This window comes from Suncus etruscus, chromosome 8, assembly GCF_024139225.1.
Source record: "Suncus etruscus isolate mSunEtr1 chromosome 8, mSunEtr1.pri.cur, whole genome shotgun sequence".
NCBI classification, from domain to species: Eukaryota; Metazoa; Chordata; class Mammalia; order Eulipotyphla; family Soricidae; genus Suncus; species Suncus etruscus.
Genome location: NC_064855.1, coordinates 102263851 through 102289358, shown reverse-complemented (window position 1 = coordinate 102289358; position 25508 = coordinate 102263851). Strand labels below are relative to the sequence as shown.

Below are 25508 nucleotides of genomic sequence, written 5' to 3'. Positions count from 1 at the left end.
GCCAGGAGCTATTTCTGAGCAGACAGCCAGGAGTAACCCCTGAGTACTGCCGGGTGTGACCCCCGCAAAAAAATTGTTTCCTTCAATATCAAACTCTTGGCATTAGATTATAATACTTATTATCAACCCCTGGTCCTGGAATAGAGAAAATAGGACTGGGTTATAGTTGACATAGGGACAGTGTTAAAAGCTTGTGAGCACTTTGGTCACAATGATGGGATGAGTCACTTAAGCATGAATATTTTATACTTTAATCATGTAACCATAATACCCAAACTGTATTAAATGTATTTTGGGGTGGGGGGACTCATCCTGTTAATACTCTTGGTTTACTCTTTGCTAAGAGAAATTTCTAGCTGCTTGAGTACTAGGAGTATTAGTAATAGTATTAATATTAGTATTAGTACTAGTATACTAGGAGTACTATAGAGTACTAGGGACTTAACCCTCGTCAACCATGTGCAGTGGAAATGGCCTACCCTCTGTATTACCTCTCTGGTTCCTAAATTTAAATTTAAAAAAATGTGGTTTTGGTATTTAGAACCAAATTTAAATTATATATATATTAAATTATATCCACTTAAAGATTTGTTCTGTATTAAGTCATTGATATGCTATTGAGAAAATTATCTGTAAATTTCTGAAATTAAACCGGCAGTGGATAACTTAATAGTTAGATTCTTTCGTTACTTATTGCAAAAAGTGGATGACTTTGATACATACTTCTAATTTCCCATTATAAGTGTACTTGTTTCATAATTTTTATCCAAAATAAAATATGAGATTATAGTAGTTACAACCATGTAAAATACATGCTAACAGTTTTGTATAAATAATTATTTTTAATATCAAGAGAATATCTATAGTTATTAGACTAAAAACTTAAATAGAATCATTTGATTCCTAATGCAGCAGTTTTTCAGTCCATAAGAATTTTTTATAAATATCCACTAGAGGGTAGTAAAAGAGAGAAAAAGGTTTTAAATCTAAAAAGTAGAAGTAGGGATGATTCCCTTAATGTTTATTAATATTAGACAAATATTCAAGGTAAGCTTTAGCTGGAGATCCATATTTTCATTTTTATCCTCTCCCAAGTGGAGACTTATTAACAAATTATTTCTACAGGGATTTATCAAAGATTTCTAACGTATAGTAGAAGACTGTGTTTCTATGTTTAGGAAGGAAAAAGAGCAGGTAAGTTCTATTTTGCATTATTTATTTTCTTAAAATAAAAAAAATTATCTTAGAAAATTGTTTCACTGCTAAATATTTTTCAGAGTTGTGAAATGTTTACTAATTGATGTTTCTTAAATTTTGGTAGAAAAAATGATCAACTTCTTTTGGAGTGTCTCTCTGGTATAATTAGTGAAGAAAAATATTGACTATTTCAAGGAGTAGTTTGCTCAGTCACATGACCACAAACTTACACTAAGGAGGAATCTTTTTTTTTTTTACTTTAATTGTTTGTGAACATTTGTTTTAATTTTCATGGTGTAGTGGAAAAGAACATAACATATCCACAATTTATTTGATATTTCACATGCAGTCTTATTTAGGTTACTTTAAAATCTTCTTAAAAATAACAAAAACAAAACAAATATATGTTAACTTAAGTGCATATAATTTCATATTTTCATTAGAGTTTATGTATTAATTTTTATTGTCTTGTTTTAGTGGCAGGATTAATGCCAATGATGTCTATTTCAATATAGATAAATGTGAAATTGCAGAAAATGCTGCCATTTTCTAAAGTGAACAATATACATAGTAATACTTCATGATTATTTTTTTAAATGTGTCATAAAGCCAAAATTACTCATGAACAGATTTTTATGATTAACAGAGTTAAGATATATATATATATATATATATAAAGTCAACAAATAATTGTCATTACATTTTTTCTTATATTTTTCTTATGTGCATCTTGCAATTTTGAAAGGAATAGCTTTCTTATGCTTATATGACATACTTATAACTCAAGAGTTTATCCTCTCAATTAAATAGCCTTCTCAAATGTTAAATTAAAAAAATTAGGATCTTTTTCATTTTATTTTGGAGTTTTCAGCAATATTTCTTTTAACAGAAAGTGCCAAGAAAAGTCAGTGAAACCTGTCACTAATGATTTATTCACTTTTTAGGTTAATATTAATATTCTAGTGATGACAGTGATAGTTCAGCAAATGCCTTCCTATATTAACTCAATATTATTCAATAAAAAAGACAAGTAAAAATGGGCTGACTCATTTAGCCATGTACACTTTTTATCAAATGTTTACTTTGTCAAGTTTTTCTTTATGTAGTGAACAAAGAACAATTGTAATTCATATTTTTATTTTTGTTCAAACTAATACAAATGTAGGTACTTAAATTCCATGTCAAATATTAAAGTTTTGGTTTGTACTTAATAACTGTCATATAAGAAAAAAATCTCCATATAGATAAACTTAAAGAATAATTTATATGATGATATGATACAGATCATGTCTATAGCTTTATCTTGTCGAGATGGAAGGTTGCATTGAATGTAGCTGAGTAATTTTGCTAAAATAGATTAAATATCACATTTACAATATGAACTATATGAACTTATTTTGCATCTCTATTTGGCACACAAATGAATGAGAGGGAGAGGCAATGATTTGATTTGTGATTGTCAATAAGGCATGCAGATTTCAAAACCTCCAATAGGTGGCTCATATATTCTATCATGAACATTTAATTCATTGGTATTTGCCTCACATTATTGTTGATTATGTGAATCCAAACTACTTTAGTGACATAGATTGCCTTATAGGGACTGATGAATATTTAGAAAGATCTAGAGAATTTAAAAGCATTTTAAGTTTTATTTTGACCTTTGCACAATTTTATTTTTTGTATAATACTCCCAAGATCTACAAATCAACACCCTTTGGTTTTAAGACATGGAAATATTATAACTATTCAAAATGAATAAAGTGTTTTATAGGTGTAACTCATAACCATTCAGTTTAGAAAGATTTCTTTTAATTTTATACTTTTAAACTTTAAAATAAATTTTGAATTTTTTATTTGATGGAAGCAATCTATAATATCTCGGATATACTTTACACAAAGACAGATAGCTAGTTCATAAGCGACGTTTCTAGGACTAAGTTTTTGTTCTATTTTATTTTAGGTTTTTCCTGATTAAGCTTGGCTTTAGTGAGAAGTTTTATGGCAGTGGAGTTCCAATAAAAACAGGAAATGTTACTGTATAATCTTGCTCAGACTAAATAACTTCTGTTATTTCTTTTTAACCTTCACTCTCACACCAAATTGAGCATGAAGAGAATTTAAGACTTAAACACAAAAGAAATAATTAACTTTTATTTAGTAAAAGGTTCAATGAAAAAGGAAATTTTTCTAAACACCCAATTAATTGTGACTTTATAATATATTGCATCTACCATAAATCATATCTAATATACAGGAATTTCACTAAAAAAAGTTCATTTATCAGAGTGAACATGTGAAAAATATCTTCATGAGTAGACTGGCTATTGCTAAAATATGGAAACAACTTCTATTCTTCCAAATACAAAAGTCATATTCCTGCAGATTTAATGCGTATGAGTGGCAGGGAAGTTCTGTATAATACTCCTAAGAATTAGAAAGCAAAACATTGAACTTTGTAACTTTGAGACTACTCAAATTAAATAAAACATTTTATATGTGGAACTCATTGGATAGTAATAAAAATATGAACTGGGTATTAGTTTTCTCTTAAAAGTAATATATAATTTATATAATATAACATATTATATTATATAATTTATAATCTAATATTATACTTGTTAACTTGCAAATTGACTGTGTACTAACTCAAACAGAACCAAAAATACTATAATGACACTGAAGTATTTAGGGCTCCTTTTTCATTGAAGATTCTTAAGCTAAAAAATGGAAGCTCTAGATCAAAGATACAGTAGAAGTGGAGAGTTGCTTTTCATTCAACTGTGGTGACTTTGACCCTGTTTCAAATCCCTACTTTTTATAAACACCATCAGATGTCACCACTTAAAGTGTCAAGAATAATCCTGAGTATTTCTGGGTGTGTGGCCCAAAGTCAAAGAGCAAGAGAGACATAGAAAAGAAATATAGTGTTGTATGAAAGGAGAGAAGGTTAGAAAAGAAATATATTGGGAATCAAATTCAGATTTTATTATATAGCAAGACATTGTGAAACACAAATGACTCTTATTATATTACATGATTAGAATACAGGATTATTTCATGCTTAACATTTTTTTCCTACAAAAAATAACATCATTAGTGATTTAGTCAAAAGTCATGTATTGTATTGTTATTATCCAAAGGGTCACTAAAAGTTGACTCTCTACCTTTAAACTATTAAATAACAGATTTACCCCACAGATGGTGCAAAGGCTTCTCTTCAAAATGGTTTTGAGTTAAAATCAGTCTGACACATGTCTTTACTTTTTCACTGAATTGAGTCACACAGACAGAAAAAAAAAAGATAATAATAATAAAAAAGATATGTATAGGAGAACAAGTTTTATCCCAAATGAATCTGTCCCTTTCATAGTTGGGTTTCCTTTCCTCTTTCAGTGGGCAACTTTAGTCTTTTTCACTCTATTTATTCCACATGTATTATTAGTCCAATATGTTTTATGAAACGTGCTTCCATCTGGTGTTTGGTGTGTTTGGATATGTAAGTCTGATGCCCCTCCCTTAGCCCCTTCTCCTCTTCCCCTGCCTCACATAAGCAGGAAGGAGAAGACATTCTCTTAAATCCTGATATAGTTTACCATATGTTACTCCTCTAAAATGACCAAAAGATGTAGGTTTTATTTTATCCTGATATCTTTGGGGATAATTAGAATGCATTCATGTTTGCCCTACAGATATAAATTTTAAAGCTAGAGCTATTATTAAGTTAAAATAGTAAATAATTTAGATGTTGTGATTAAGAGTACTTGATTAAAACATTTTTCAAAATGCAGTCACAGGGGACAGATTTTGAGAAAAGTTTTATAAAGTCAAGCGTTTATTATCATAGTTTAATAAAAATGTATTAGTAGTGGTATCATTTGGTTTGGGGGACCACACCAGTGTCTCAGGGGTTACTTCAAGCTCTACATTCAGGAATTTGGCCTCAAGATGCTTAAGGGCCCAAATGGAATGCAGGTGATTGAACCTTGGCCAGTAAATTACAAGTTATCGCCCTATTTGCAGTACTATTGCTCCAGCTCAGGGCCCTGCATTTTAATAAAACTTAATTAAAATTAATACTTGAAAAAAGCTAGGCTGGGAAAATACTTTCCAGTGTCCCTGCTGGTGCTCTGTGTCTTTCACTAAAGGCACTGATAGAGTTATTCTTGAAGTCCTGGACTTCTCTGGTCCAGTTAGCATTTTTCAAAGTAACATTTCCATTGATTTAAAGACTAAAAAATTACATTTAAATAAGTAGAAAAAGTGAATTTAGTCATTAGTAGTTCAGAGGTAGTACTATATATTATTTTTAAGATAATGTTGATTTATTACCCAAATTATACCTTTAGGTGAATTTAAAAGTTATAAAATTTTCATCACACAGATATTTTGCCAGTAATTCTTTCAAATTAGCAATTAAAAAAGAGTTTTGTTAGTTACATCACTTATTCTTAGCTGCCACTATTTTTGCACAAAATGATGACATGTATGCAAGGAATTAAAGATAAATAATTTCAGATACCAGCCAGGTGTATATTATGGATAAAATAGACACATACTCAAATTGGAGGAAATGAGAAAAACTGCCGTCACCCTTTAGGGAATTTAAGTTCCATTTATCCACATGTTTAAATGATTCTTTTTCCATAGACCATACTCCCAGAATATTTCTCCTTTAACATTTCTACCTAAACTTAAAGAACTGCATTTGGAAACTTTTGTCTATAATATTATAATATAAATGATTTAAGGTTCTTTCTTTGTCATTATTTTAATTATCATCGCCAATTTTGATCCCCTATCTATGTTACTAAGTTCACACAACTTGACATGGTCATCACTTAGAAGCACATTGTGCCAAAGGTTAATTTCTTATCATTTCTTATCTCTAAGCTCTATTATCTTATTTATTTATGTATTTATTTTTATTATTTTCTTTTACATGTCCTCTATCTCCTCAACACTATTTTATCTTAATAGTTACAGCTTTTATTAAAATAAATTAGGAATACAATGACAAAATTTTAGTATAAAGAAAAGATCTTTAAAACTATATATTTATGTCACCTTCCTTGCAAATGCATAGTATCCTATGTATTTGTTTGTATTGTGTGTAGCAGACTTTCATTATCCAATCATCTGTTTCTGAATACCTAGACTGATACCATAAAGTTAGCTATCATGGTGAGTGCTACAATGAATAGAATTGTGCAATTGTCCTTTTGAATTTTTATTTTTTATTTTTATGTTATGTCTCAGCAAATAGGGTGAACAAATAAACATATTTGTATAAAACTAAAAAGCTAACATTTCGGTTAACTGCAATAATCAAACTTAAAAATGGGCTTTCCAAGAAGGAAGATTGAGAGGTGGGGGTGGGGGGGACATTGGTGGAAGCAGATTGACACTGATGTGTGAATATTGTGCTCCTGAAACTCTACCATAAATAATTATGTCAAACTTGGTGGCTAAATGTTTAATATATTTATTTAAAAATTAAAATAAACTAAAATTCCTGAAAATCCTTATTTTCTAAAATAACCATTTCACACCAATTATATGAAATCTATGTGAATTTGACTGCATAACTATCATCATGAAATAGGAATTCCATTTAATATTTTTCAGTATCATTATTAGATGGCATAAAATCTCTTTTTTGAAGGAAATAATTCAGGGTGTGTTGAATTAGTACAGCTATATAAGCATTTACCTTGTAGATAGCTCACCCTAGACCACAGAGCCCAGAGTAAGCCTAGAATATGACCTGGTGTGACAAGGGAAAAAAGAGAACGATATAAAGACAAAGAAAAAAGAGAGAAAAAGAAAAGAAAAAAATGATGAGGGCCCAGAGCTGTAGTGCAGGTGGTAGGGTCTTTGACTTGCACGCGGCGACTAGAAGCAATTTCTGAGCACAAAGCCAAGAGTAACCCCTGAGTATCATCAGGTGTGGCCTAAAAAGAAAAAAAAATGATGAAAGAAAGGATAAAGACTGATAAATAAGACCAAAATATTAACATTATTAGAGTGTATTGACAATATACTCTCTAAACTTAAACTATTTCCAAAAAAATGATATAGTCTATCAATCACCAGGGCTTCTAAACAGTGCTCATGGGGCTCAAGAAAAAGCCCAAGCATTAATTGGGCATCTGGTGGTTTTTCTGAGGATGCAGAACCTGAGGATCCAATGTCACTTCAACCACATTACACCAGGGCCTACCAGGGCAAGCCCAGAAATGCTCAGGGCCCTCTAGATTTGGTCTAGTGAGGTCCAGTGGCCTCTGTGCGGTGCCTTGCAGAGCTTAGTGTTCAGGATCCATGTGGTTTCGGGAGTTGATTCTGAGTTGGACTTATGCAAGGCAAGTGCCATAAGTCTGTATTTTCTTCCTGGTTTCCATGGTTTGTTTATTTGTAAGGATTTTTTTTTTTTTTTTTTTGGTTTTTGGGCCACACCTGTTTGATGCTCAGGGGTTACTCGTGGCTATGTGCTCAGAAATCATCCCTGGCTTTAGGGGACCATATGGGACGCCAGGGGATAGAACCACTGTCCGTCCTACGCTAGCGCTTGCAAGGCAGACACCTTACCTCTAGCGCCACCTTCCCGGCCTGGATTTTTTTTTTTTTTTTGGCTTTTTTGGGCCACACCCAGTTATGCTCAGGGGTTCCTCCTGGCTCTGCGCTCAGATATGGCTCCTGGCTTGGGGGACCATATGGGATGCCAGGGATCAAAATAAGATCTCTCCTGGGTCAGCCTCATGTAAGGCAAGCACTGTACCACTGCACTGCCGCTCTGGCCCTGTTTGTTTTTAATTTTTTTTTTAAATATGAAGAAGTTTAGGTTCTTGGAATGTAGGTGAAGAGAGTCCTTTTTAAACACAGTTATTTGGGCAAATAAGGAGTTTGACAGTTGAAAGTTTTATTAGTAATGATTCAGTAACTGCAAAGAGTTTGAACATAACTTTTAAAATAGAAATGTTAGGTGAAAAACTGCTCTCTAAGCAAGTACCATAAAACTCAAGAGACTTTAACTTTCCTGTAGTCATTTGATTCATCCCAAAGTATGATTTTAAATCTTTGAAAATATTGAGCAGTATTTAATCAGTGATAACTACTTGAAATGCAGGATTTTAATATGCTTAAAAATAGTTATTTTTTTCTTCAAAAAATAGTATCTTAACTGAGAGAGAATTTCTTTTTATTATTTAGGTGAAGATTAGCTGTAGGGAAGGAAATCATGAAATCTAAAACTTCAAGTTTCAACATGAAGCTTTCAAAATAAATTTAAAAGGCAAATACAAATATACAAATGGTACAGAAAAGCAGTTCATGCTAACATTTTAAAACAATGTAATTCAATTAAAGCACAATATCAACCCTAAGTACTAGGGGTAAAAAAATCTAAGGAAAAGCTAAAAAAGCAAAAATTCAAGAAGCAGATGCTTGCAGTTTTTCTGCTACATGTGTGCAAACAGTGCACTAGATAGGAATCAAACAGAACACATGAGTTTACTATATAACAAAAATATTAGTAAACATGTACAAAGACATGCAATTATTTTCTCAAGATTTACTTGCACTGCATTTGGGATCAAGAGGGAGTGGAAAGACCATTTGCAGAAAGAGGAGGAGTTGAACAGTCCCAAGGTGGAGCTGTCTCTTGTATTAAATGACACTGGCAGATTAAAGCGCTCTGATGGGGAAAGGTTTTAAGGCTGAGTCAAAAGCCAAGAAGTCTCTTTATTTACGCCTACCTCCCAGCCCTTGGCAATCTGACTAATAACAAACTGAGCTAACAAGAAAGACTAGTAAGTGAGGAAAGAGAACATTGCCGCAGCTTGGATCTACAATCTAAGAAAGCAAGAGTGATCAATCCCAGCTCTGTTCAACATCTTGTTTATTTGCTGGAGCCAGCAGCTTGCAAATGGTTAACTATATGCAAAAGGAGTCAGCATAGCTGCGAAGTATGCTGTGAATTCTAATTTGGGAGGAAAAAAAAAAAAGGGCAACCGCTTCTGGATGATCTGGTGTGAATCTGACTTGAAATATTTTCAATGAAATCCTCAGCATTTTGTCTTTGACCAGAGGCTCTAACTTTCTGAAGCAATGGGACTTGCTAAAAAAGTGATATTTGAGAAGAAAGCGTGTGTGGTTGTTCTCGTTTCTGAACTGAATTTACTTTGAACATCTCTTCCAGCTGTGCTTACAGATATCGTGAGGAAGACTTTTCTTTACAGGTGAGATGAATGTTTCAAGCTATTCTAATACCTTTCTTTTGAAAAAGCATTCTCTTTTAGTGCTCGAATGTATATGTTTTCCTCTTAAAAGTAACTTTGCTTTAATGACTGTCCTATTTCCTTCTTGCTCATTGGCACAGATAATGCTGTGGCAGCTGTCTGTTTCCTCAACAGCTGGCTGTAGAGAAAACAAATACAAATATGCCACTATTTCTTTACAGCATGTAGTTTGTTACTGCAAATTAAGGAAGTGTGTCATTAGAAAAAACTATCTTCCAGTACCATCATTGAATGAATTTAAAATGGAAGAACACAATAGTGTTTTGCTCTGTATAAAATTTTTATTATCTTATGTCTTGAGACATGTTATTTTTTTCCCTCTGAGAATGTTCCTTCTTTAATACTGCATCATATACTAGTGATATGGAGCCACTCAAAGTGCATGTCTGTTTTTGAAAAGCATAGCTTGGGCTATTTTTAATGAGCATAGCATACATATAAGATTTGAAATAGAGTGGAATATTATCATCTGGAAGTTATTTACTATTTTTGCATTATTTTGAGTGTGGTGAAATGAATACTCTTTACTAGTAATCTAGGGAAAAGTACGTTTAGTTTCTGTGAAGGCTGATCCCTAGTCTGGACTCACAACTATAAACTGCTTGATTTTAAGTACAACCCTCAGATGTGTTTAAAATCATGTTATTTTCTCTTGGAAATATTAAGTCTACTAAGTTTTCCTTTCTAGAAAAAGGCTTCCTGTATATAAGTATTTTCCTTTGTTTGCTTTTGTCTTTTAGGAACTTCATGCCATATTTATTTAAAAAAAAAACCAACAACTGTGTTTTCATGGACTAAACATGTATGTTAAGATTTTGATTGAGTACTGGGATGTCTTATCTGATTGTGAATTTTGATTAAAAGTTTCTGTACCTACTCCATGCAGTATAAGATGAAGACAGTTGACTATATTTAAAAAGTTAAGCATTATCAGATGTAGTATTTAACTTTTATTATATTTCCCACAGAATATTTAAAGAAATTGAATAAATTTAGAGGGCATCACAATTACCTCTATTCACCTTGTCAGTACTATCATTTCAGTGTCAGAATCGTTGAAAAAATTGCTGTTTCAGATGGATATCATCAATGTTTAAAGATTTAGAGTATGTAATGTTATTATTCTGAACTCTCTCAAAGATTTTAATATAGAAGAGCATGCCTCAGAGTTCATTGCTTGGGACATTAAGCTTTATAAGAAATGAGATCAACTACTTAATTATGTGTTGACATTCAGTGCCCTAAAGCTTACTTTAAGATCTCACTAGGAAGTGCTTTGTGAGAAATTTATATGAGGAGCTGTTTACTTTTTTAGAATAGCTAGAAAAGTGTGTATAAGATTCTTTTCTTTCTAGATTGTATATTAAACATATCAATAACACAATTAAATTGCAGCAGGAAATATCCTAGTTCTAAAACTTAAATGTAAAGAGCAACTCAAGCAAATACAAACAAGCATGCTGAAGCAAGCACATCTGATGCTGTTCAGCTTACAGAAACTTCTTGATGTAGTTTTCATATGCATACTTTTATGTTTAATTTTATTGCTTCATAGGAAACTTGTTATCAAGTAAATGACAAATTTAAATAACACCTTGAATACAATCAAATAAGGGTAAAATATAGGGGCTGATTTTTAATTTGTAACATTTATGTAAAGATATGCTTAAACATTTTTTGATTAATGCATAAATACACACTTAGTTTACATTCTATCACTTCTTGCATTTTCTACAATTCTCAACTTTAGCTAATAAAAAAGAACTTTTAGTCTTAAAAGTATGAGGTTAACATCTTCAAAATCATTTATATTGGAGTATTTATCCTGAAATGAATGTATTTGTAGTTCCCTGATTTGAAACAGCCATATTTTTTTTCTGGGGTTGCACCCACTAACATACACTATTATTGCATTTTGTTTTACAGAATCAGCATCTATCACAGGACAACATGAATCTGTGGATCCAAGTGTTCTGCTCATCTTTCTTTGTCTATGTAGCTTCACAATCTGAATCTCCACTATCCTCTGCCAGAGGTTCTTGTGATTCTCTCTGCCACTGTGAAGAAAAAGATGGTACAATGCTGATAAATTGTGAAGATAAAGGCATCAAGGAGTTATCTCAAATAAACGTGCCACCATTGCGACCTTTTCACCTAATTTTACTTAATAATGGCTTGACAACACTTCACACAAATGATTTTTCTGGGCTAACCAATGCCCTCTTAATACACCTTGGATTTAATAATATTGCAGACATTGAGACTGGTGCATTTAATGGCCTTGGACTTCTTAAGCAACTGCACATCAATCACAATTCTTTGGAAATTCTCAAAGAGGATACTTTCCATGGGCTGGAAAACCTGGAATACTTACAAGCAGATAATAATTTCATTACAGTGATTGAAACAAGTGCCTTTAGCAAGCTCAATAAGCTGAAGGTATTAATTTTAAATGACAATGCTATTGAGAGTCTCCCTCAAAACATATTTCGATTTGTTCCTTTAACACATTTAGATCTTCGTGGAAATCAATTGCAAACATTGCCATATGTTGGTTTTTTAGAACACATTGGTCGAATATTGACCCTCCAGTTGGAAGATAACAAGTGGGCCTGCAACTGTGACTTAGTAGAGCTAAAAACTTGGTTGGAAAACATGCCCTCACAGTCTGTAATTGGTGATGTTGTATGCAACAGTCCTCCATCTTTCAAAGGAAGCATTCTAAATCGACTGAAGCAAGAATCTATTTGTCCTACGCCACCTGTGTATGAAGAGCCTGAAGATCCTTCAGGATCATTGCATCTGGTGGCTACAACTTCCACAAATGATAGTCGGATGTCAACCAAGACAACGTCTCTTTTAAAACTACCCACTAAAGCACCAGGTTTGATTCCTTATATTACAAAGCCATCCACTCATCTCCCAGGGCCATATTGTCCAGTTCCTTGCAATTGCAAGGTCCTATCTCCATCAGGACTACTAATACACTGTCAAGAGCGCAACATTGAGAGCATATCTGATCTCAAACCTCCTCCACAAAATCCTAGGAAGCTTATTCTAGCTGGGAATATTATTCATACAGTAATGAAGCCTGATCTAGTGGAATACTTCACTTTGGAAATGCTCCACTTGGGAAATAATCGCATCGAGGTTCTTGAAGAAGGATCATTTATGAACCTAACAAGATTACAGAAGCTCTATCTAAATGGAAACCATTTAACCAAATTAAATAGAGACATATTTCTTGGTCTTCAGGACCTTGAGTACTTATATCTTGAATACAATGCAGTCAAGGAAATATTGCCTGGAACCTTTGACCCAATGTCTAAACTTAAAGTCCTCTACTTAAATAACAATTTATTGCAAGTTTTACCACCGCATCTCTTTTCAGGGGTTCCCCTACTGAGGATAAACTTAAAATCTAACCAATTTAACCATCTTCCTGTCAGTAATATCTTGGATGACCTTGTTTTGCTTACCCAGATTGACTTTGAGGATAACCCTTGGGACTGTTCATGTGACTTGGTTGGATTGCAACAATGGATACAAAAATTAAGTAAGAACACGGTGACAGACGACATCATCTGCACTTCCCCAGAGCAGCTTGCCAAAAAGGAATTAAAAGCACTAAATAGTGATCTTCTTTGTCCAGGTTTGGTCAATAATCCATCTTTTTCAACTCAAACCAGTTACATATTTGTTAGTACTCCTACAACCACCGCTACTGCTGATAGTATTTTTAGATCACTCACTGATGCTGTCCCGTTATCTGTTTTAATATTAGGACTGCTTATTTTGTTCATAACTATAGTGTTTTGTGCTGCAGGGATAGTGGTTCTTGTCATTCACCGCAGAAGAAGATACAAAAAGAAACAAGCCGATGAACAAATCAGAGACAACAGTCCCGTGCATCTTCAATATAGCATGTATGGACATAAAACCACTCACCATACAACTGAAAGACCGACTGCAACACTGTATGAGCAACATATGGTGAGCCCTTTGGTTCATGTGTATAGAAGTCCATCCTTTGGACCAAAACATTTGGAGGATGAAGAAGAAAGAAATGAAAAGGATGGCAACGACACCAAACATCTTCAAAGAAGTCTTTTAGAACGTGAAAATCATTCACCCCTCACAGGATCCAATATGAAGTACAAAACCACGAACCAGTCAAATGAATTTCTGCCTTTCCAGAATGCCAGTTCATTATATAGGAATATTTTAGAGAAAGAAAGAGAACTGCAGCAATTGGGAATCACAGAATACTTACGAAAAAACATTGCTCAGCTCCAACCTGATTTGGAGGTACAATATCCTGGAGCCCACGAAGAATTAAAATTAATGGAGACACTAATGTACTCCAGGCCCAGGAAGGTATTAGTGGAACAAACTAAAAATGAGTATTTTGAACTCAAAGCTAATTTACACGCTGAGCCTGACTACCTGGAAGTCCTGGAGCAGCAATCATAAATAGTTTCAGGACTTTGGCAGAAATGCTGTGATTCTGTCTTAAGTCCACACCTTGTAAATAAGTGCCTTATGTGTGTGTGTCATCAGTCAGAACTTGAACACAGCAGTAGTTCTATGGGAAAAGAAGAAAAAGAAGCTCAGGGATCACTGGGAGAAGCCATTACATTGTTTTTAGTCAATTTTGTTTTTTCCCAATTAAAAAAAAATCCTTACATGGCAATCATTCAATGATCATAAAAATATGTCTCTTATACTTCATAGAAGTATTCTTACACATCTGAAATGATTCAGTATTTAAGTGATTTTTACTTTCTTGAAATCGTTCTCACATTTTAAAGATAATTGGATTTTGTCATTTATAAATGACGTGTACACTTAGGTATACTATGTAAGGATAATATTGTTTATTTAGCCAGCATATTAACTATAACATCCATTGTTAAGTACACCTACATGCATTTCTGTAATTAAAGGCAAAAAGAACTGGAACTTTAGAATTGGAAGTAATTATAGTAGAGAAATAAAAAAAAAACAGTAGAAGGTTGACTAATGTAGGCCATAAGTAGTCCAAAACTTTGACCATTTGAGAATTTAAGACTTTACTCTTAGGCTTTCTGAATTGAGAAATAAGAAATAATTAATAGTTCAAATGGTATAAGTTAGCCAACTTCTTTTCTGCAATGTTGTGCAAACAATATTATTCTCAATGCTGCTGTGAAATAAGGTTTATGATTTGTGCTCTAATTTTCTTATTCTTGGGATATTTCAAAAATGCTACTGATGTTCAACTGTAAATATGATTAGTGCAACTATTAAGTTTTGTTTCCTTCATAGCATTAATACTTTGTAAATTTAAAGAACCCTGATAAAAATGTTTTGTGACAAGTAATAATTCACAGGTGTAAAACAAATATAAAAAAAACGATTTTATTTTTATTGATGTATACTGATAGTTGCCATAAACTAGTAGCAAAGGCACTTCTAAGGGTAAGTGGTTTGTTTCTTTAAGAATGGGACAACGTAGCTTTATTTTACCAGAAAGTCTAGCTAGATTTTTATGAACTATTTATTCTGTACAGTTTTGTATATTTTTTTTTGGTTCACAAAGGTAATTATTCTTGGGTGCCTTTCAAAAAATTAAAAATACTTCTCACTATAATAAAACAATAAAGAAAAACCTCTTTCAAAATGTCATTTCTTTAAGTAGTCTGATCTGTAATTCAGTTAGATTAGCACATACATAAGCAAAAAAATGTAAATAAATGCAAAACAAGATTTCTCTTTTGTCATCCTCACAAAAGGCTGTTTATTATGTGGGGTCTCAAAGATCTGGACTCAAGCTTGAAGTCTGACCAGTTATACCTTTTCTAAATATCATTTCCCAAATCACTGCAAACTGAAATAATTCATTTATTTTTACCCAGTTCATAGGATTAATTGCATAGTAAGTTTCCACAAGATAAAACTAGAATTACTGGAAGAAATCTAAAGATCTATAAAAGCTTAGGAAGGAACATATTTTCTGTTAGGAAAGACTTTATTTAATCATTGATATTAAAGAAAAGTTTAATGGTTGTAATTTCTTAATGTTATATTATGTGTAATTCTCAAAATGCAGTTGTCTCCCTGATTAACTACCTGTTTCTTTGTTTTTGAATGAGAAGTTTTTCTGCTGAAATCAGAAGGCATGATAGAAAGACTAAACAAACTTTTTTTGTGTAATCAGATCACAAGGTTTTCAATTAAGTCATTTAATGTATTAGCAGAATCATGTTTAAAAAAAGACACATTGAAACAGAAATTTCTCCAAAAGATTCAAAGGTTGAAGTGCTAAAGTGGGAGTTCTTTGTAAAATACATATTCACGAGGCCACAGAAATAATATAGCAGCTTAGGCACTTACCTTGAACTTATATGACCCGAATACTTCCCCTGCATCCCATGTTTCCTGCAGCAAGACTAGAAATGCTTTATGAGTGCAGAGCCAGGAGTAACACCTGAGAATTGGCATCTGTGGCCCTAGATATTAAACAAAGCACATATTCTGGGAGAAACTAATGTGCATAAGAGTTATTCTATATTTTAATAAACAAAAACTACTCAGCACAATAATTAATAGTGAACACTTCAAAGCCTGTTTTTTTAAGTGATATTCTAAAAAAAAAAAAAAAAGCAAGAACAGAACTCATGTTACCGCCTACTCTTTAGAAGAGTACCTGCCAATATTTTCTGATTTAAATCAGGTGCACAGAGATGTCCCGACTAGAAAAATTCCCATGCCTGGAGCATCATTGGAGTGAGTCCATAACAGCAGACAGAGACATGTCCTCAATAACATTCTTCTCTTATGAGTGGAGGAAATACATTGTAATCTTTATTCATTTTTTTAATTGAGATTTTTGGATCACACCAATGATGCTCAGGACATATTCGTGGCTCAGCGCTCAGGATTCATTCATGTCCAACTTGGGGGAATCATATGGGTTGCCACTGATCAAATGTTTTTTTTTGTTTTGTTTTGTTTTTGCATGCAAGGCAAGCACTCTACCTGCTGTAATATCACTCTGGCCCTCTTTATTTCAGTTGCCTAAAGTAATAATACTTGTCTAATTTATATTCCAGTTGAGAAAAATTCTTTGTGAAATAATGAACTAAATCCCCCAAATAAAGTACAATCCCGGGACTTTATAAAACGCAGTGAAGTCTGAATAAAGTTTACAATGATATAAATTCACTGTTGTTTGCAAAATGTAAAACTTCTACAAATTTTTTTTATTTTATTTTATTTTATTTTTTTGGTTTTTGGGCCACACCCGGCGGTGCTCAGGAGTTACTCCTGGCTGTCTGCTCAGAAATAGCTCCTGGCAGGCACGGGGGATCATATGGGACACCGGGATTCAAACCAATCACCTTTGGTCCTGGATCGGCTGCTTGCAAGGCAAACACCACTGTGCTATCTCTCCAGGCCCCACAGATTTATTTATTTATTTGTTTATTTTCAGGCCACACCCATTTGATGCTCAGGGGTTACTCCTGGCTAAGTGCTCAGAAATTGCCCCTGGCTTGAGGGGACCATATGGGACAGCCGGGGATCTGCGGTCACGGTCCTTGGCTAGTGCTTGCAAGGCAGACACTTTACCTTTAACGCCACCTCACTGGCCCCAACTTCTACAGATTTAAGAATTTTGTTCAATATAAAATATTTCTTAAGTGAATTTTTATTAGAGATAGTTGAAAATCAAGAATGTTAACAATATTTCTTATTGTATCATGTAAATTTGATAATTATGTTTTTTATTTACTATTTCTTCATAATAGAAAAAAATTACATATGCATAGATAGTAATTCTGTATGAGTCCTAAGACTTATATTAGAAACTTCAAACTGATTCTAATGCATCCTGACATCCTAACAACAGCAAAAACATCATCAACAAGAGACCTTGTAGTGTTGATTTGAACAGAAGTTGCACATAAATGTTAAGTTCTGACTTGGGTTTGGTCCGAATTTTTGTAACAGGTAAAACAAAAAATGCTCTTTAGATATGTCCCATTAATCATCAAATTGGATATCAGTTTTACAACCTACATAAGAAGTAATTGTATTAAGAACACTGGTCCTTACTCTTAATTAAGTCTTGTATTATAAAGAAGGAGATTCCTTCCTTTGCTGTTCTAATTTTAAGTAAATTGGAACACCATGTAAGAAGCTTTTAAGATACTCTGATGTTTTGGTCTAATTAAATAGAAAGCATAAGCTTTGCTGCAAGGTTGAAGACTATGGTATTAATATTTCTCGCCATCTAAGTGCAATTAAAATATTGTATATTTATTTTTACATCTGTCTAGTATTATTTTTTGCAGCCAGTTTTTTTAAAAAATATATTAATAGATAGATAGGTAACACTCCTTTTATCTGCCTCATGTTTCATATGAAAATGAGTAAGTGGGGCCAGAGAGATAGCATGGAGGTAGGGCATTTTCCTTGCATGCAGAAGGACAGTGGTTCGAATCCCAACATCCCATATGGTCCCCCGAGCCTGCCATGAGTTATTTCTGAGTGTAGAGCCAGGAGTAACCCCTGAATGCTGACAGGTGTAACCCAAAACTAAAAAAACAAAATGAATAATTGCCTATTTTGGTTTCTTAGTAATTGGAAAATCATTTAAAAATAAATCTGAGGATTCTCTTTTATTTACTTTGTTTTTGAAAATTTATCAATTAAAGCATGAATGGGCACATTTTTTTCTTAAGCTAGGTTATCACTTAAGATCATGTTTTCATGATAGGTAAAAGACATGTACAAATATTCTTTAGAAGGAGTAACCTGAGCAAACTTATCACTTTAATAAGAATGAAATATGATGAAAATTACATTGCATTTTGCCTCTTCAATCCACACAGAACAAATCAGGTATTTTCTCATATAATCTCTAAAGTTTATAACTGTAACATTGTCTCAAATCTAGAAAACAGGATTTAATAGTTTGTCATTGAATTATGAAAAGAAGATTATATAAACTCATCTGTATTGTTTAACAAATTCCTGTATCTTTTGGTCATGACAACTTCATCCTCTGTACAGAAACAACAGCTTTTAAATGAATTTGTTGCTATTATCTAAAAATCTATTATTTTGGATATGTAACTCAAGGAGGCTGCCAGGTGTAGAATCCTCTTCCAGCTGCTTTGAAAGCTTAATCAAACAGACAAGTCCTCTTCTGTTACTGTCTTTCAGCAGATCAGTGAATGAAGAATAGAAACAATTCAAAACAACAAACATATAGACACAAACACACAAACGTTCATGTGTTTCCGATTACAATTACTTAAAAAGATAACATTTAAATAGGGCCATTTTATTTTGAAATTTTAAAACTTGAAAGGAAGGAAACTAATTATTTATATATAATTATATGCATTTTTACATCCCAAGTTCTATCAGAGAAACAGCAGATTATCTAAAAGTGAGTAAGGTATTTTGAATTACTTGATTCACAAAATCTCTGGGCAACTGATCATCACGCCACCAGATTAACTATAAAGATCCTGAACATATGTTAAACACACACACACACACACACACACACACACACACACACACACGGTAAACAAAATAAAATTTCCTAATTTTAATTTTATAGTAGGAGCAATAATAAAATGACTTGTTGTGAATGCATTTAAGTTTATTTTCATCCTCATATTGTGAGCAATACATAAACATTAAATCCCCAAACAAATCTTTTGATTCATGCTGTATAAATGAATATATAAATAACACATGATAGCATATGAAATTTAAAAATGGACCTCAGCAGTGATGAAATTGATGACTAAGATCAGTTTTTAATGTTACATATAAGTCAAAACTTTTATATTTTTGTACATTTATCTATATAATGTTATATAATATAGATTCTTACAAATATATAAGTTTTATACATTTATATAGTATATAAATTGAAGTTTTATGTAAATATTACATAAAATTCAAAAGTTTTATAAATTTACCTCCCGTTTATTTATAAAATTCTGAAATACTTAGAATATGGAGTTTATCAAGGTTTATGGTATACATTTTATGGCTATGGTATATGTGCAGAATCCCCAATAGCATAATATAATGTTCTAGAATTTATTTAATTTTTTCATTTTATATAAAAAAGATGTTACAATTTTGATCTTACCTAACTTGAAAGTAACAAAGGCAACATTGGAAGCTTGTTTGATAACTGGCATATTTTGTTTTCTTTTATTTTCAGAGTATAGTCATCACCAGACTGCTGACCTTTTTATTTGGGGGTGATGGAAGAGTGTGGGCACTGGGTCAAATCTGTCTATGTCTAGGTCTTACTCTTAGCTCTGAAAGATCTTAGCGCTCAGTGCTCAGGACACATAAGTTATGTAGGACACCAAAACCAGGTCAGCGGGGCCAGAGAGATGGCGCAACGCGTAAGGCGTCTGCCTTTCGCGGGATAGCTTAGGAAGGACCTCGGTTCAATCCCCCAGCATCCCATATGGTTCCCCAAACCAGGAGCGATTTCTGAGCGCACAGCCAGGAGTAACCCCTTTTGGCATAGATCTAGATGCTACAAAACAGTAAATAAAAATTTCTAGAGCCCACTAGAAATATGGATTTATTTATCATACTGGATAATGTATATGTGTTATAGTCAAAAACAAGGTGTGTAGTTGTTTTAGAAAGTACATTGAGTAGAAACATGCCTTACACTTAGCTTTATACAAGTCCAATTCCCAAATTTATCCTTTTTCCCGAGTCCACTAAAAATGACCCCTGAACACAGAGCAATGACTAAACCCTAACATCAAATTAAGTACCATTTAGCAATGTTCTATATTTAAAACTTTAATTTTTAATCTTTCTAAAAACATTGACAGAAATTGCAATACAGATCATTCTGATATTTCACTCATTTAAATGTCTTATATAAGCGATGTCATTTAATCTTACTAGAATTACCATGAAGCTCAGTTCATTTTATCAATACGTCTTATCTGCGAAACTTTATTTTCTGTGATTCAATTAGTGTTTTAACTATTAAAAAATTACAATTAGGCATTTTGAGAATGAAGAAACCCACTGATGTGTTCTTATATAGAATCATAGTATATTTATTATATTTAATTATTGTTTTTAATCATTTCTATTGTTTTGGGTCAACTCAGCAATCCTTAGAGCATAAACATTCTCAGGAATCACTGGCATGGTTCAGGGGAGCATATGAAGTGATGGAGTTTAAATTTGAATTGGCTGTCTTCAAAGAAGTCTGCTGCTGTACGATTTCTCCAGTTGCCCAATGCTTATATTTTATGATGACTAATATACCAATCATGATCTCAAGTGAGTATAAGACAAAGTAAATATGGGCTTTGATACTTTTGTGGTTCCAAATATTCACTCAGGGAACCAGGCACCCCTCCTAGGTATTCTAAGTTTGGATACAAATATAGGAATTATACCTCAGGCCTTCTCCTGCAGAAATTAGGTTGTCTCAGAAAGTGCTTCAAAAGATCTGGGGCTCTTGGTAGAGTTCAGAGGCCCCTAGGGTATTCAGCCATGATAAGAGTTGAAGTGTGGGATCAAACAAGAATTGACTGGTTTACCCAATATGCGCTTTAACATCTGTATTATCTCTCCAACCCTCTGACTTGAAGTAACGTCATCTCCAGAGCAGTGATCTAGTCTGGCTTCCAAAGTGACTGTACTACTTTACAGTCTTGGTGACATATAATGAAGGTTTATGTTCATCCACATCTTCATTAGTATTCAGATTTAACAGTCTTCTGTGATTTAGTATATCTAATTTTTGTATGGTAGTACATTGTTTCATTTTAATTAGCCATTTCCTGATGACAGATGATGATGAGCACATTTTGTGAGGAGTGCAGTTTCTGAATGTAGGGAATACTCATTATTGGAAATACACTATAATCAACTCTTGAAATCACCTGAAATTAAAAATGTGCTTTGTAATTTTATAAAATTTTATTCTTTACATTTAAATTTTGATATGATATATGTATAATATATGATTTGGTATGATATATGTATAATAAAAAATGTCAGCATACATCATTTAGTTTGAACTAGTTGATGCTAAAGTACTGAATATTGGAGATTGAGAGGTACAGTGTTTGCTTTGTACACAGGTGACCTTGGTTCAATTTCAGGCACAGAATTTGGTTCCCCAAAGATTGCTATGGATGTCCCTTGGCCCAGATTCAGGAAAAGCCTGGAAAAGAGCTGGGATTTCTGAATACATAAGAATATATGAATCTGAATGCAACATTAAGTTCAACAAGATTCTTTTCAAATAAATTAATTTAAAAGATTTGCATTATATCAACATATTTTATGTAAAAAGTCTAAGATCCAACATTTGCTTAGAAGTCATTGACAGTTATTTGCAGTTGCTTTGCACACTTAGTTCATTCCTCATATCAAACCTTTAAGCAATACTATTAATCCCATTTTACTTATAAAGCCAATGTGACTCAGAAAATTTCATCAAACATATGCTTATGGATTCATCTCGAGTAGATTCCTGATACAGAAAATTTTTTCTACTGCTCTTTCATGTCTACCCAAAAATTATTTTCAAAAGAATTTTAAGAACAGAACATGATTTTCTTTGAACAGAATATGATTTTCTTCACTACTCATATTTGCAAGTACATGCATCTTAATCATTGATAATACTTATTTTGTCTAGATTTATTTTTAACAAACTAGTTTTGATTTAAACCTAAATTCAATATAAGTAGAAAACTTTTATATTTTGGAACATGCACTCAATTTAAAATATTTATTGAGAAGCAAGAATTTCAGATAGTTAAGTAGAGCTTCAAAAATCTATTTCCATTAATTATTTCTATTCAAAATATTTCAATGTAGAAAATCATAAATTCCAGATCATGTTTCTTCATCTATCTCGTATTGCATACATAGTAAAAATCATTTCAACTTTACTTAGTCTTTCACCTATTTCTCATATAACATTATGAAAATAAGATTTCATTAAAATATAAAATGTTAGATTGAGTATTTCTGTGGTTTATAGTTTCTCAGCATTTCTGCGAGGCATATAAAGTGCTTCACTTTCATGTTACCAACTAGTTTGACACCTGACAAGCACCAGCAGGAGTGATCCTTGAAGTAAGCCATGAGACCTTCTTGATGACCTCAAAACAAACGCACAATCTATGCTGATTGTATAGTAATAATATGGACAAAACATTTGTTTTTAGGTGAGTATTATATGAGAACAAATTCAACTCATGTGTTATACTAAGTGATTTTGAGTTTTTTTTAAACTATATGAATTTAAATTTTTTTATATAACAAAATAATAATTTTTCTAAAATGTATATTTGTATATATAAAATAAATTCTCATATATACATTTTAGAAAAGTTTGGAGATAATATGGTTCAATAGTAAAGAAAAAGAGAAGCCATTTGAGTAATCTTAGGAAAATAGTAAATTTTTATAAAATTATGTTAAACAAAAATATTTTAGCTCCTCTTTAACAACATTGTAGTCATGATACCTAAAATAAAAATGTATTTTTAAAGGAAGCATATTTTCCTCTTGATTAAGTATAAAATAATGTTCCAATACTTTTTTGGTTTAGGATTTTTTAGGAGCACACTATGAAGGGAGTTTGTTAATAATTTAGAAACAAATAAATATTTATTTTTGTTTCCTACAGAGAATTCACTGACAATTTTTAGAATGGACAATGTTATTCTTAACTGCAAGGTGCCTATTCAAAATATGTAACACTTAACTTTATATTTTCATACTGGATAACTGAATATTTTAAGGAATATTCTTAAGTCTGCTGCTTTTTGTTCCCACTGCATTATTTTTCTATTACATTTCTAAAAGTACTTTTTATCATGATATACTTTACCTAATAGTAGTTCTTTTTAATTTTTAGCACATGTGTTAGTGTGCTAATAGCCTTTTTAGTATATTATTCAATTCTCTGATATGCTCATTTAATTGAAATATAGATTACAATTAATTAGTAACCAGCAATACAAAAATCAGAAACTAATATATACTGAATAAAAGTATTGTTTTATAAAAAATTTCTGGGGCTGGAGAGATATCATGAAGGTAAGGAGGTAAGACCATGGTTCAAATCCCGGCATCCCATGTGCCTGCCAGGGACGATTTCTGAGCATAGAACCAGGAGTAACCTTTGAACGCTGCCAGGTGTGACCCAAAAAACAAAACAAAACAAACAAAAATAAACCCCCCCAAAAAATTCTAGTAATGAAATTTCAAGTACATGATCACATTATAATCAAACTGAAACTAAAATATATTTCTTAATTTCAGGATTATTGTCACTCATGCTATATTTAACATAAAAACGTTAAGGAAATGTTTTAAACTTACAGGCCAAAAGAGAAGGAAGGAAGATATTGTCTGATAGATTTTCTTAAAATACAAATTTCATAGAGATAAACATTTTGTCAGGGCAGTCAATCAAGCTTGTACACAATGGTAAAAACTGTTGACAACTTCAGTGGTAGAAAGATGAATATGTTCTGCATTTCCTTTTATTTATGAGAATTTTCAGAATATAATGAATTTGGTCTTATGACTTTTGAGTTTTCCAAGTAAAATTGTCTAAATATTACTTCCTCTAATTGGGTGTCTATAGCTGAATAGAGAAATATCAAATATTTGTTCATACCGCAAACTGATTTGTGTGTAGTAATGCAACATCCTGACTTGTAAAGACAACTCTTCTTCTGTGCCAATCAATTTTTTTGCAAGTACATGTGGTAGCACATCTTATCACTGGTCTATAGACTAGTGATTACATTTATATTAGATTTAAAAATGCAAAAATAATCTGACTAGAACTATCTTGTGAATAACTAAATCAGAACTTTCTAATATACCTAAAGATTTATTTTAGTTTTTGCATATTTACTAGATTTTATTTACATATTTAAATTTAATCTTTGGACATTTGGTCAATATATAATCTTTGGATATAATTTCTTAGCGGTAATACTGAGCGAATATTTTTTTGTCTTTGACGCTAAAAAATTATCAGTGTTTAATGAACATATCCATCCAAAGCTGCAACAAATTAAAAAGTATTCACTGGTTACAGCTTTCAAAACAGGAAGTAGATACATATTTGTTCATTTGGAAAGTAGTAAATCTTAAATTTCTATCTAATATTTTAGGCTCCAAAATCTTTGATTTTAATCAGTGCATTAGTAGTGTGATTAGTAAAAATTAAAATTAAAATTTTGAGCCAGAAAATAATATTTTAATAAGTTAATTTTAGCTTTCAGATGACACCTGTGCTCTAGGCTTGCTCCTAGTTTTTTTCTTAATAAACAAATTTATTTTATTTTATTTTATTTTTATTAAATATATATATATTTTTTAAATATGGAACGCTTCACGAATTTGCATGTCATCCTTGCTCAGGGGCCATGCTAATCTTCTCTGTATCGTTCCAATTTTAGTGTATGTGCTGCCGAAGCGAGCACTAAATATATTTTTTATTTAAGTAACATAATCATATTTGGGTTACAGTCATAACCAGAACACCCCCCTTCACCAGTGCAACATTACCCCCTCCCCCTTTCTCATCCCCTGCCTGTATTCGAGACAGGCATTCTACTACAGTAATTTGTTTTTAAGTTCAGTAAGTTGTATTTTTTTCCTTAAAAGATAAGAGTAAAAAAAATATAGTAAAGGTGTGATAGTGGCGATCGCCAATGTTTGCATAAGTCCAGAAAAATGGAGAAAATGGAAAAAAAATTCTTGACCTGATTACAAAAAGGCCTCACCCCAGAAGTTTATTGGCAGAAGACAGACTCTGGGTTCTAGGCATACCAGTCTATACAACTCCAGTCATTCTCAAGGTCCCGGTGAAACTTTTTCACACTTTAGCTATAGTTGGTATCAGACTTTTATATTTAAAGACTCTGGATTCTGTGCATTTCTTCTGCATGCAAGGCAAACACCTTACCTCCATGC

General features: G+C 32.3%; 1 protein-coding gene and 1 non-coding gene across 2 annotated transcripts; one reads left to right on the top strand and one right to left on the bottom strand.

Moving 5' to 3' along the window:
* Positions 1 to 1140: 1140 nt before the first annotated feature.
* On the top strand, positions 1141 to 14332 carry SLITRK6 (SLIT and NTRK like family member 6). Its single transcript, XM_049778942.1, has 3 exons — positions 1141 to 1194; positions 9395 to 9434; positions 11421 to 14332. Exon 3 carries the CDS (start codon positions 11445 to 11447, stop codon positions 13965 to 13967), a length of 2523 nt encoding a protein of 840 aa, XP_049634899.1. The 5' UTR covers positions 1141 to 1194; positions 9395 to 9434; positions 11421 to 11444; the 3' UTR covers positions 13968 to 14332.
* A 10576-nt stretch (positions 14333 to 24908) lies between these two features.
* Positions 24909 to 25015, bottom strand: LOC126016950 (U6 spliceosomal RNA). Its single transcript, XR_007498631.1, has one exon. It is a non-coding gene; the product is annotated as a U6 spliceosomal RNA (small nuclear RNA).
* Positions 25016 to 25508: the final 493 nt, after the last annotated feature.

Excerpts from the sequence above, each read along its gene's own strand:
- SLITRK6 (XM_049778942.1), top strand. The coding sequence starts at position 11,445 with ATGAATCTGTGGATCCAAGTGTTCTGCTCATCTTTCTTTGTCTATGTA.